This window comes from Anolis sagrei, chromosome 1 (genome assembly GCF_037176765.1).
Source record: "Anolis sagrei isolate rAnoSag1 chromosome 1, rAnoSag1.mat, whole genome shotgun sequence".
In the NCBI taxonomy this organism is placed as follows: Eukaryota; Metazoa; Chordata; class Lepidosauria; order Squamata; family Dactyloidae; genus Anolis; species Anolis sagrei.
Genome location: NC_090021.1, coordinates 197,618,909 through 197,632,287, shown reverse-complemented (window position 1 = coordinate 197,632,287; position 13,379 = coordinate 197,618,909). Strand labels below are relative to the sequence as shown.

At 39.5% G+C, this 13,379-nt stretch overlaps 1 protein-coding gene across 6 annotated transcripts in view; it reads right to left on the bottom strand.

The window, feature by feature from the left end:
- Nucleotides 1-302: 302 nt before the first annotated feature.
- COBLL1 (cordon-bleu WH2 repeat protein like 1) overlaps nt 303-13,379 on the bottom strand; it is a 117,016-nt gene continuing 103,939 nt past the window's right edge. For all 6 annotated transcript variants that reach the window (XM_060778151.2, XM_060778118.2, XM_067471964.1 and 3 more), the window contains 3 exons: nt 11,492-13,065; nt 9,492-9,671; nt 303-2,269 (listed from right to left, as the gene is read on the bottom strand). In XM_060778151.2, the coding sequence (XP_060634134.2) occupies nt 2,183-2,269; nt 9,492-9,671; nt 11,492-13,065 (1,841 nt within the window). In that variant the 3' untranslated portion in view covers nt 303-2,182. The remainder of the gene's footprint in view (nt 2,270-9,491; nt 9,672-11,491; nt 13,066-13,379) is intronic.

Genomic DNA, 13,379 nt, shown 5'->3' with positions numbered 1-13,379 from the left:
GCATTTTTTTTCATCCTCCAGGTGATCCTGTGATATATTATCATGGAATTGTGTCCAAGGACGTAGAAAATTCCAAGAGTAGATGCCATTCTAGGAATCTCTAGGTTCTCCAATACGGTTGGGACTGAAAGAAAGGTCATTTAATGGCATTCACTGTATGCACGGTTTCATGTAACCACAGTCTGGTCAGAAACATATCCCCCATGGATACAGGGGTCTTACTGTACAACTAGTAGTCTAGAAAGTGATTTCATTTTAAAAAAATAGACAAGAAAGAACCAAAAGTATAAGTAGTTCATTACTTAAGAATAAAACTAAATACAATTAATTTTATTTAACAAAACCATGAATTAGTTTAGAACATTGCAAATATCCCAGTATTTGCAGCCTGTTATCTACAATTCCATTGCTTGATCAGAGCTAGGATCACAAATAGCTTTGCCATACAAATGCAACATTAATTTGACAGCAGTGACAGGAAAAGATGAACAGACAAAGAAATGCCACACCTGTTTCTGAGGATTTTGCTGTATGTGCATTGCTCCCCAATCTGACATGTCTTCTTCAGTAGCAATTACAGTATTCAGTTCTACTCCTGTTTTGTTTGTACACTGATCAAACTACTTCTCTGACATTGCTTAAAGTGTCATTAAAAGAGATTTTACAATGCAAAAAAATCATCACCACCACCACCACCTTTTTAACCTACTTATGAAAACAGGTTTGGATTTTCATTCCCTGTTTTTAATTTCCTGAATTTAAGAGAAATATTTAAAAAGTTCTCTGACATAAAAATAAAATATCAATTTTAAAGACTACTAGAAAAAAAGAAGTTTGTATGCACAGAATTTTGCATTTAACTATTTTGACTCCTTTATATATTTCCAGCTTAGTTCAAATGAATTTTAGATGCTCTGTTCCAATATTGCTCTCTCTTGAGAATGCTGATCCTCAGCCTTCTTTCCTTACTCATGAATTTATATTAACTTCCAAATAATCTTCTGCAGTCCTCACTATAGCCCAGAGCTCTATTAAACTCTTGGATGCTTCTTGCCAGCTCAATACCGATTCCCAAATACTTGAGCTATAAATTGTTTACTGGGTTTCCCTGCCATTGGCAATTTCCATTCAAGTGGTCAAACAGCAGGGCTGGATAGCAGGGGGTGTTATTGACATCCGGGTAAGAAAATGAAAAACGTCATCCATTTTCTGGATTTCTGGTTATGTGAATCTGCTCTGAACTATTCACCTGAGAGTAGGTGTGGGGAAGCTTTAGCTCCTTTTTTTCCTTTGACTACAATTCCCACAATCCCTTACCACCAGCAGAATTGTCTGGTGTTTCTGGGAACTGAAAACCAAAATGTTTGCAGGTCCCAATATTGAACAAGCCCTCTCTTACACAGTCCAGTGATACAGACTTAGCTGCCACTCCTGGAAAGCAGATGTGGTAGAGTTGTAGCATAGAGGAGCATCAAGGCACTTTGTAGTGATCATTAAGACCATGCAGCAATGATGTATGTGCAAAAAAAACCCCATATATAGTGTTGAACAGGTTGACCAGAGAAACCTATATTATTTCTTTACTTTGACATTAGACATACACTATAACAAAAATGCTGATTCAAAACAGGTATGATCCAGCTCACGATCGGAAGGACTTGATCCTACATCTTTAGATAAAGAAAACTTGCTCCCTTGCACTTCAAAGAGCATTCTCTGCTCACTGTCATCATTAAATTACCAATGTAACAATCAAGGCAACAGGTGGCAGACCTATATTTAAAGTCATACATTTCTGAACATAATCATTAAGCAGTTATACACATTACGAAACTCATACATCAACATTATACAACACATTGCTACATAAAATGGATTAAGGATAAAACAGAAATCAGCCTATCTGCTTATCACAGAAGAAGAAGAAAAATCAAAATCTTCTTTGCCTTGTTATGAGTTCTGAAATAGCATTTTCAGTTTTAAAGAGAAAAGACCCAAAAAGCTATAAATTATAGTCTAAAATATCTTTGAGGCATCTTGTGAAGTTTCTATGCTTCACTTGATAATATATTCCAACACAACCCTGCACGAATGCATCGTCTTCAATAATTAACTGAGAAGTAGGTTTATGCAGTAGGTCTATGCAGTGGTGATTAAAGTGCAAAATGTTTGGCATGAAGTTCTAGTGAGGACTATATCTTGCTTCTATGGGCACCGAGCTGAGGCTGGATCTTCCATTGATAGCGACAGTATTTGATGGAGGAGCAACCTGGAAGACCCAAAAAGATATTCAGATTCAGTGAAGACAAGCAGCCCAGTAACTAACACAAAAAAGGAAGCTATAACCATTTTACATTTGCTGAGTATCATAAATATTATGTAGGCCGATAAGTTTCCAGTCCCAATTCACCTAAATGGTTTGGGTCCAGGCTATCTTCGTGATCGCATCTTCCTCTATGAACCTGCATGAGCTCTAAGATCTTCTGGGGAGGCCCTTCTCTCATTCCACCTCTGTCACAAGCACGGCTGGTGGGGACAAGGAGAGGGCCTTCTCAGTGGTGGCCACCCAGCGCTGTCACTCTCTCCCCAGGGAGATTAGATTAGCACCCACCCTGTCCACTTTCCGCACAAAGCTAAAAACTTGGATGTAATCAATTCACTAGATAATTTTGGCCTCTCCAGTCATAACTTAACATCTGGCTCCTGCACTTTACCATTGTCCCTGCCCTTTAGTTTTACTGCACAAATTGACTTTAGCACATACTTATCATCTGGCTCTTCCAGTTTTCTATCAGTCCTGTCCTTGCAACTATTTGGCAAAGCCTATGCCTTGCCCCTCAGCTCAGTATATGGTCTCTAGGTTAGGCTATTGGTTGTTTTGATGTTTTGATTGTTGATAGTTATCTTTTTTGATGTTTTGCATTTGATTTTTACTGTCTTATCTTTTAATTCTGTCTGACTGGGTTTGGTCCTCATGTAAGCAGGCCAGAGTCCCTTCGGGGAAATGGTGGCAGGATACAAAAATAAAGTTGTTGTTCTTGTTGTTCTTGTTATTATTAAACATGCAATAGCTGGTTATTTCATAAATACCTGCTGTTGGGAGTGAAGTCCACAAAGTCAAAGCACTATTATGGGAAAGATGGTGAGTACAATCACCTCTGAAACAGGAAAGACATGTGTCCAAAATCCTTCCTATATTGCATTGGTTCCATGGACTTCCTCCAAACTGATTTGTAGCAAGAAGAAACACTGGAGAAGGAAGAAGTCTGCCCTCCTGAGCCATACTGACTGGCAATGGAAGGTGGGGTCTTCAGAAACAATGTCCAAAAGAATAACGTTCCCAATTTGGAGGTGAAATTTAATTGAAACAATGCGTTTGATCTATCATTCAAAATACTTGCAATTGATCTTTGGAACAGCCCCAGATTATGATGAAGGATGGCATGATTTTAATACTGAATGCAATATACTATATATATATATATATATATATATATATATAGTATATGTCTTAATGTGCATATAATTTTCATTTTCATTTTTAACTTAAGTGTGTTCTAACTCTTTGTTGTCCAAAGGCATTGGATAGTTGCCATATGTAAAGCTGCCTTTGAGTCCCCTTCAGGGTAGAGAAAGGCAGGATAGAAATAGAGTAAATAAATAAATACATAATTGTCATTCTCTATTTTCCTAAGCCAACATTTTTGTGCCTAGCTCACAGTGATGGACCTCCCAAGCTTGAAGGAGAGAGGGACAAAATCGACAACCTGAAATTTCTCCATGCCTGTACATAACACAGCAGGCCTATGTATTCAGCCTATAGTTTATTTTTAAATGGTAAGCAATGCCTTCAGATGTGAGCCCAAGGAAAACTAACAGGATAAGTTTAGTCATATGATGGAAACATTTTGAAAAGAGAAATAGTTTCTTTCAACCTCATTTGACCCATTTGGTTAGCAATTACTGCAGGCTTTATTCTGCAGGAATGAAACTGCAGCACAAAAGGCCACAGAGTTTGGCTCTGCACCATGGCAAGTTATTAAAGGGGAGGGGAATACTTGGCTGATGGCGGTAGCACTTTTTGCCTTGTTTCTTGAGAGCTTGGCCAGTGCTTAGAGCACCTGACAGACCTTTTACCCACATTAATAGCCCAAAGCATTCAACCAACTTCCCCATTTAAATGTCATTTCGCTTCATTTTCCTACACAAGTGAACATGGTAAACCTCTGGCCTGCTGATATTCATGTTTAATTCCTTCTCGTGGTTTAAAAATTAAAAGCCATAGATGCAGTCTGACATCATTGTCAGAAGAGGTTTAAAAATAAACTTGACACCTCACTTTCCTTAGCCCAGCAGCTTCGCTTCCTCATATGGTGAGTTTAAAATGCAGTCACAACGCCAGGCTTTCCCTCCTCCTCCTCTTGAATGTTTCAAAATGTTGACTAGAGTGGAGGGAAACCGGAAACAACGTCGACACAAAACAAAATGGACTTAGCTTTCAATACTAGTTGCAGTACTTCTGGTATGAGAGCTGAGCCCAAACCTAAGAGGCCCACTGCTGTTGAATGACTGACAATAATCTTTCTTAGTTTATACAAGAATGCTATGGGAGATATAGGAGAGGCGGCATGGGCTATTCATTCTGCCACAAGAAGTGGCAGAATGAATAGCCCATGCTCACATATTGCCTTGGCACTATGGACACTTTCCCAGAAGTCACGTGTAATGGAATGAGTCTACCTTCCCAAACTAATGTATAGGAAAATTTCTAGCCCTGGGAGAAAAGACCTGGTACAACCTAAAGGAGGAGGGAACCTCCCACTCCTTAGATCAGGGGTCCTCAAACTAAGGCCCGGGAGCCGGATGCAGCCCCCCCAAGGTCATTTACCCGGCCCTTGCTCAGGGTCAACCTAAGTCTGAAATGACTTGAAAGCACACAACAATAACAACAGTCCTATCTCATCAGCCAAAAGTAGGCCCACACTTCCCATTGAAATACTAATAATTTTATATTTGTTGAAATTGTTCTTCATTTTAATTATTGTATTGTTTTAAGTGTTTTTTGCACTACAAATAAGATATGTGCAGTGTGCATAGAAATTCATTCATTTTTTTTTCCAAATTATAATCCGGCCCTCCAACAGTTTGAGGGACTGTGATCTGGCCCTCTGTTTAAAACGTTTGTGGACCCCTGCCTTAGATGGTAGTGATGCCTGATTGGTGGGGGAGTTAGAGAGTGGTGCCTAGCTACAGAAGGGAGAGGGCGCCAGTGAGAGCCGTAATCTGGGGGACGGGGAGGAGTCTGAGGGGGAGAAGAGAAGTGTTTGGAGGTCAGAGGGAAAAACCTCTGTGGGAGAGAGGATTAAACATAGCCTCTGGGGAGAAGTGCTACATTTTTAGAGCGCCTCTAAGGGAAAGAGTGCTTATATATTAGGAGCCTCTGGAAGGGAGGATTGAGAGGTTTTGAAAAGCCCAGTTCGTTCACCTGTGAGTTGAACATAGTTTTGCGGCAGATAAGTTAAAGAACCATTTTCCTTTAAAGAAACAGCTTGATAATCTTCTGAAACCACTAAGTGTCTGAACCTCCTAATATCTGAGAAGCCTTCTTGTTCTAGTGCAAATAAACTTCACAAATCTGTTTATACTTCACCACAAGTATTCAGTGTGTCTTTCTGTGCCTCGATATAAGAAGGGGGTCTGTCTGGATAACAACCATCACTCTTTAAGTCGGAGTTTCCCTCCATTTTTGAGTGGCTCTGTGAACTGACTCCAGTGGTCAGTGGGCTAGGGAAGAGGAAATGGTGTGGTCGTAGACCAATACATTTAGATTGGTGACAGAAATTTGTATTATAATGAAAATGGTATCAATACAATAGACAATTCACAAACAATTTTATAATCTTTCTTTACAGCCCCAACTAGGTACTAAGATTATATACTGTAACTCCTGAAACATAACCATAAGTATCAAAAGGAGAAAACTCCAAATGTCTGGTATATATACATGACACAAAAACAAGTAATCCCAGGTACAATTTCCTTGTTTTGGGGGAGCCTTCTTCTTGCATCTTGAGACCACGGATTCAAGAAGAAAACCACATATCAAAAGACTGTTATAGACTATTTGTAAATCAACACAACCTGAAGAAGTTACAGTATATAATGTTAGCACCCAGTTGGGGCTGTAAAGAAAGATTATAAAATTGTTTGTTAATTATCTATTTGTATTGATACTATTTTCATTATATCACAATATAGATATCTGTGCCTAATTGATGAGCAAAGTTGTATTGTCATGTAATTGGTGGTCGGCGGGTGAGTTCGACTGTTGGATCAAGCATTGGAGAAATGGGTGAATTGGAGCTAACACATGGTTCTTTCTTTCCTCACTGCTGTCACCACTGTCTTCTTGCCACTGTCATTACCTTTCACCTCCAGCATGTCTATAGCAAAGCCTGTGGATGTACATGTTCTTCATCTTAGTTCCATTTTTCCTTATTTTGAGCAAGCACTTTCATTTTACTTTATCCATTTCCTCACTAGAGCATTCTGCAATTCAATACATTTCTTCTATAGTCTTAAAGACACTAGAAGGAACCATGGAAGCAATCTTCCTGCTGACATGTGGAAAATCACCTCTAGTCCTGATGATGAAGACTCAGCGGCCTGCATGCAGTAGCCAAGATGTAGTACTGCAATTTCAGCACCTTATTGGGCCATTCGGTCATTATGAGGATAATGCTCTAACACAGTCTTTAAATGGTAAGACAGAACTGGGAACAAGAATTGGAGTTGACTTATCAGCAGGGAGGACTGGCATGGGGGAGAGTAAGGGAAGCTGAAAGTGCATTATGAGGCCAGGATGATTCTTAAAAGACCTTGCAGGAAGAAAAATAGGAATGGCGGAGGGAAGGCAAGGAGGAAGAACTGACCTAGGTAAAAAGCAGGGGAAGAAGCATGGAAACTTGAGTAAGAGAAAAAATAGGTCAACAGGTGAACTTTTGCATAACACAGGAAGACAAGGGTAGAGAAATAGTCACTTCCAGTCTGAATTCAAAACAGTGGTGATGACAGTAAAGTTCTATATGGCTTGGGATGTCAATAACCCAGGAATATTAAGTGCTGACCTTTCTCTGTGTGTTTGTGTGCATGGCCAAAACTGATGTCTGCAGGAGAGGTGCAGTGAGGGGAGGGGGGCTCTGTGATGTCCCACCATCAGGCCCAATTTGAAATGCAAAGATATAAAACCATAATTGTGGAAGGTCCTCTCCTTGGAGGTCCAATTGGTGACAAGCAAAAGCAGACATCCTCAGAGGTTGTTTCCAACAGACCTTACAACCTCTGAGGATGCTTGCCATAGATGCAGGTGAAACATCAGGAGAGAATGCTTCTAGAACATGGCCATATAGCCCGAAAAATCTACAACAACCCAATGATTTTTACTGAATCCCCTGGGGACTAATTTATTTCATAGTGTCCCGTAGACTCTCAGTTAACTGGAAACAGAACTCTCAAGCAAATGGCAAAATTTTCCAAAGAAATTATACTTTAAATAAACATTAAATACAATCATTTTTAATAATACAGTAAAATAAGTTTGTATAATGCATTCAAAGGTTCCCCTAAAGGTGCAGCGGGTTAAATCACTAAGCTGCTGAACTTGCTGACCAAAAGGTTGGCAGTCTGAAACCGGAGAGTGAGCTGAGCTCCCATTGTTAGGCCCAGCTTCTGCCAACCTAGCAATTCAACAACATGCAAATGTGAGTAGATCAACAGGAAGGAGTGCCATTACCTTCTGCAGGAAGGTAATGGCACTCCATGCAGTCATGTTGGCCGCATGACCTTGGAGGTGTCTAAGGACAACGCTGGTTCTTTGGCTTGAAAATTGAAATGAGCACCACCCTGCAGAGTCAGATATGACTACACTTAATGTCAGGGGAAAACTTTACCTTACTAATGCATTAAAACTATGTCACATTATGGTAAGTTTGTCTTGTCTTAATTTGCTTTTAATTACTGTATTTCAATATTACTAACAGTCAGTACAGAGTTTATGATATGCTACAGTATGGGGTAAAGTATTCGTTAGGCCTATTTTTAATAGTAACTCTCATTGAGAGATAGCTGTCAGACCTCTGGTTGGGAAGTATTGTTGTATTTAGGCCCTGCTAATCCATGTTGGCCCAGCGGTCATCATTGGCCACACCATCAACCCATATGACTTGGGAACTTCGGTTGGTCCCTGTAAATCAATGTTGATGTTTTATATTTAGGTTTTATGCCATTATATAATTTTGTTTTCTTATGTTTTGTTTAAATTATTGATATTAGGTTCTAATTTTATGATTACATGTGGGGTTATTCTGGATTATTTTATCGGTGCCTGTTTGTTTTATCAAGGCATTAAATGTTTTATCAAGGCCCTGAGTCCTCTGAGGAGATAGGGTAGAACACAAATAAAGATTATTATTATTATTATTATTATTATTATTATTATTATTATCAGAAGCATCAAGCAACCCAGAAACTACATCTACTAATCCCCGTGAGCGCCAGTTAACTGGGAGTCTACTGTACATGGTTTTCGTTATTTTAGTTTCTAATGTTGTTTTAACTTGTGTTATTATGTTTTTACTCTTCTTAAATTATGTATGGTTTTAATGTGTTTAAATTATTTGTCTAATTTATATTGCATTGAGATTCCATGATGAAAACAGGACACTTTTTAATCTCTCTCCCTCTCTCTCTCTCTCTTTATATATATATAAATATATATAAGTTTGAAATATTCGGAAGTATCTGTTGCAGGAATGTGTTTAAGGTTAGTAGAAGGGTATTTTCAAAACTCTTCAGTACAAAATACCAGTGTATCTTTTATATATATATATAAAGATACGCTGGTATATATATAAAAGATACACTGGCATTTTGTACTGAAGAGTTTTGAAAATACCCTTCTACTTACCTTAAACACATTCCTGCCACAGATACTTCAGAATATTTCAAACTGAGAGAGAAGACATAACCACAAACAAAACAAGATACCATTCTCTATCGCTATCTATGGCTACCGGCTCTTCGCTATTGATGCAAACCCTTTTGAAAGCTGAGACAAAGCAGCTGGGCATCAGTGAGGAATGTTCAAACACTGTAGGCAAGTTAAGAGAAATAAATTCCATAAGAACTTGATCTCTACAGCTTCATACCAGCTACTAACAGATGCCCTCACCCTATACATTTAATGCTAAATATAAGTTCCAAATGTACACTGTGTACATGTGTATACTCTTTCCTTTAGCCAATCCAAGGTCAGCATGAACAGCTTGCACTCAGTTCATAAATCTCCTATTGGCACTATTCAAAAATCACACTCCCACAAGACTCTGTCATCATGACTGATGCTGGTGCGGACTGCTATGGTGATTGTGAAATAAGCTCTGTAAATCCATTGTTATTGATTTAATGATGAGGAGCAGGGGGAAAATCCTCACCCTTCTCAATTTGGCAGCAGCTTCTCCAGAGCGGATTGCAGCCAGCAAGCTCTGGTGGATCTGTTCTGGGTCAGGACGCTCGAGAGTCACGGCGGGGCCTTTCTCACAGGAAGGAGTCGTTGGGTGGCCAGGCAGAGAGGGGACTTGCCTGCTTTGCTCATAGCTTGCACAATTATTTTCCTGTCAGATTAAAATAAAAGGTACAAAAGGTTACCCAAGTGAGGTCACCATGGTTTTCTTAGCCCCACATCATCACCCCATTCACACTTATAAATTAGCTATTTTTTTTTAAAAAAAAACTTTTTACAGAAGCAGTAACGGATATACTGTAAATCCAGGGCCTCAAATAATAATAATTTTTGTGTGTAAGGAGCGACTTGAGAAACTGTAAGTCGTTTCTGATGTGAGAGAATTGGCGGTCTGCAAGGATGTTGCCCAGGGGACGCCTGGATGTTTTACCATCCTGTGGGAGGCTTCTCACATGTCTCCGCATAGGAAGCTGGAGCTGATAGACAGGAGCTCACCTGCTTCCTGGATTCAAACTGCTGATCTTTCAGTCAGCAGTTCTGCCAGCACAAGGGTTTAACCCATTGTGGCACCAGGGGCTCCAACACTACTACTACTACTACTACTACTACTACTACAACACTCCTCTGGGACTTCCGAATTCAGACAGACAGAGTTTTTGGAGCACAATACTCCTGACCTCACAATCATGTTGAAAAACAAAGTATGGTGACTTATTTGAGGATTGAAGAGAAACAACTGGAAAAGCTGGCACAATATGAGGATTTAAAGATCGAACTGCAAAGACTCTGACACAAGCCAGTCAAGGTGGTCCCAGTGGTGATCAGCACACTGGGTGCAGTGCCTAAAGACCTTGGCCTGCACTTAAACACAATCGGCACTGACAAAATTACCATCTGCCAGCGGCAGAAGGCCACCTTACTGGGATCTACACGCATTATTCGCTGATACATCACACAGTCCTAGATGCTTGGGAAGTGTCTGACGTGTAATCCACTACAACAGCCAGCAGAGTGATCTTGTCTGCTGTGGACTCATCTTGTTGTGTCCCAAATATTAATATTAATATTAATATTAATATTAATAATAATAACAACAACTTTATTGTCATATCCCACCAACATCTCCCTGAAAGGACTTGGGCCGCTTACAGATGGCACAAAGTGCCTAAAAGCAAAACATAAGAGTGAGCATAAAATAAAATACAATAAAATAAAACATATGCACATATAAAAACAGCTCAGACTCAATCGAATAATCTGTTGCCATTCTAACTAGGATGTTGTTTGATGTCTATGTTTCTTAGAAGCTACTAAAATGGGCACTCTATATGTTCCCATTTTTAAATCTGCAACTCACATTTATCCCCATTCATTTGATTGTTACCATAATACCAATAAATCAAAATATGAGCCTGCAGGTTGAAGGGTAGCATAAAAGTGTGTGAACCATGTTGTATCTGTTCACCACAATTTAAAGTGACCACACATGATAATTACAAAAGCAACCCAACAATAGTGCTAATGGAGCAAATTTATCCCATGCAAAGTTACACTTTTTTTTGAGAGGGAGGGAAAGGAATTAATTACAAGTACCAAGTTCTGAACAACTCATTTTAAACAATAGCGTCTTATGCCAACTTAAAGACTAACATACTTATTATAACATAAGCTTTTAGGGATCATACCCTATTTTATTATACAACCATCAAGGTATTTTTGCCCTTGGGCTGAGAATTGCGGTATATAAGCGAAGTAAATAAATAAATAAATAAATAAATAATATTTTATCTTTAGTTTTTTTCTGTTTTCCCTGAAAAAGACTAACAGAAGTCAACTTCCTCTGGAAATTGCATGTTAGTATTTTAATTTGCGAGTAATCCGAGGTGCATTGCCACAAATATTATGAAGAAATGACGCAAGAGGATGTCACACATTTAAAACATAAATAAAAAATAGTATTATCATGTTTACCTTCTCTAGTACATTCCGTTGTGTTGGCCCCGTTGGACTTGGTAAAGGAGAATGGTCCTTCATCTCAGGGCTGAACATGGATGAGGGGCGATCGAGAGCAGGGCGCTCTTTTAATGGCCTGGGTGCAGTGTTGTATGTTTTACTGAATGACTGGGATCTCTTAACTGCCGATGACACAGCAAGGGCGAAAGGTGAGGGCCGGGAATTTGAATATGGTTGTGGCAAAACAAAAGTCCTTAAAGTCTTTAGATTTACTGGAGGAGGCTGGGAAGGGGGAGAATTCAGAGGCTTTTGCATCTGGAGAGCAGAACTGGTGACTTCAGTTTTTTCCTCAATATGGCCATTTTCAGTCTTTTCTTCCACTAACTGGGAAGGAGAACTAACTAGCTGAGGAAAAGGAAAAGAATTTTGATCTGGTGATGCCAACTTTTTCTCTGTCTCTGTAGTCTTTGCTTCACTCTGAGTAGAGGTACTAACAGAACTGCTCCTCGCAATTGCTGATGTTACATAGTGACTAGAAATCCTCCTTTGCATCTGCAAATAAAAATTGTTTGGCTTTGCTGGAGGACTTAAGATAATTGGTTTTTCTCGCACTGCAGGAGGTGAAGAACTTTTGCTTTCTGTGCTTAGCACCAAGGGAGCGATTAGATGCCCTGGATTAGGCTTGGAATGTTCTGCTTCTACTTTCTTGCCTTTGGCAAGTGTCACATTATCCACAATACCGTAGGTCTTAGCTGGTGGGTCATTTGCTGGCAACCTAACTTCATTTCTAAAACCCGATCCTGTTTCATTTGGGCTTTTTATTGTATCAAGCATTTCTGTTTGTGTGCCAAACTCTTGAGAATTCTCGTTCTTAGGAGACACGTGCAAACCTGATGCTTCTTGATTCTCTACAGTATCCGATTCCCAGTTCTTAACTATTTCCAGGGATTTTGGAGGCACTATTTTATAAGTAGTCATTCCAATCTTGGGTATATAGTCTCTTGTAATCTCATTGGAAGGCTTAGGTTTAGGCTTTGAGTCTTGACGATAAAGAGGATAACCCACTGTGGGGGAACTAACCGGACTTCTGACAACTCTCTGTGTTGGCACAGAGTCATCATTTTCAAATGTATGACTTTGGTCACCATTAGAGCTTGCTCTGCATTGAACCGCTTGGTGCTTCTGGTAGCTCTGCTCTGTCAGTGTTCCAACAGTCTCCTGCATCCTGTTCAGGAGCCCTGAGGACTGATTCGGCACAACTGGTTTCTGAATATGGGTTGACTCTTTGTGACTGACCAACTTATAACCCTGAGGATCCATGCTCTTACTTAGTGCAGTCTGGTCTACATTATTATCAGATGGGGTTGCCTGAATTGCAACATCCTGAGTCTTTACTGTCTCCACACTGGAGCAATCCCATTTTTGCTCATGCGTTCTTAGAAGTGCTTGCATATTGTGTTCCTGATTTAGAGAGGTATCATCTTGACAGGTTTCACAGTTTAACACTTCAAGTGTTTTATTTTCTCTCACTCCCACTACATCGTATTGTCTTTCATCTGTCATTGTTGGAAGGGATGTTGTATCACCGTGACCTTTTTAAAAGGGCAAGAACAATTTTGAAAATAGCGTTAGGATCAAACAGTCATTTGAACAATGAATAAATAAATAGTACTACAGGCTCCCCATGGTAAATATCCACATATAATACATAATTTAAGACACCAGGACTTCTGGCAGACATAACCATGAATATTTTAAAATATTCAGAATGCATATACCACTTCTTATATATGTTCCTCTAAAGCAGTGGTTGTCAACCTGTGGGTCCCCAGGTGTTTTAGCCTTCAACTTCCAGAAATCTCAACAGCTGGTAAACTGGCTGGGATTTCTGGGAGTTGTAGACCAA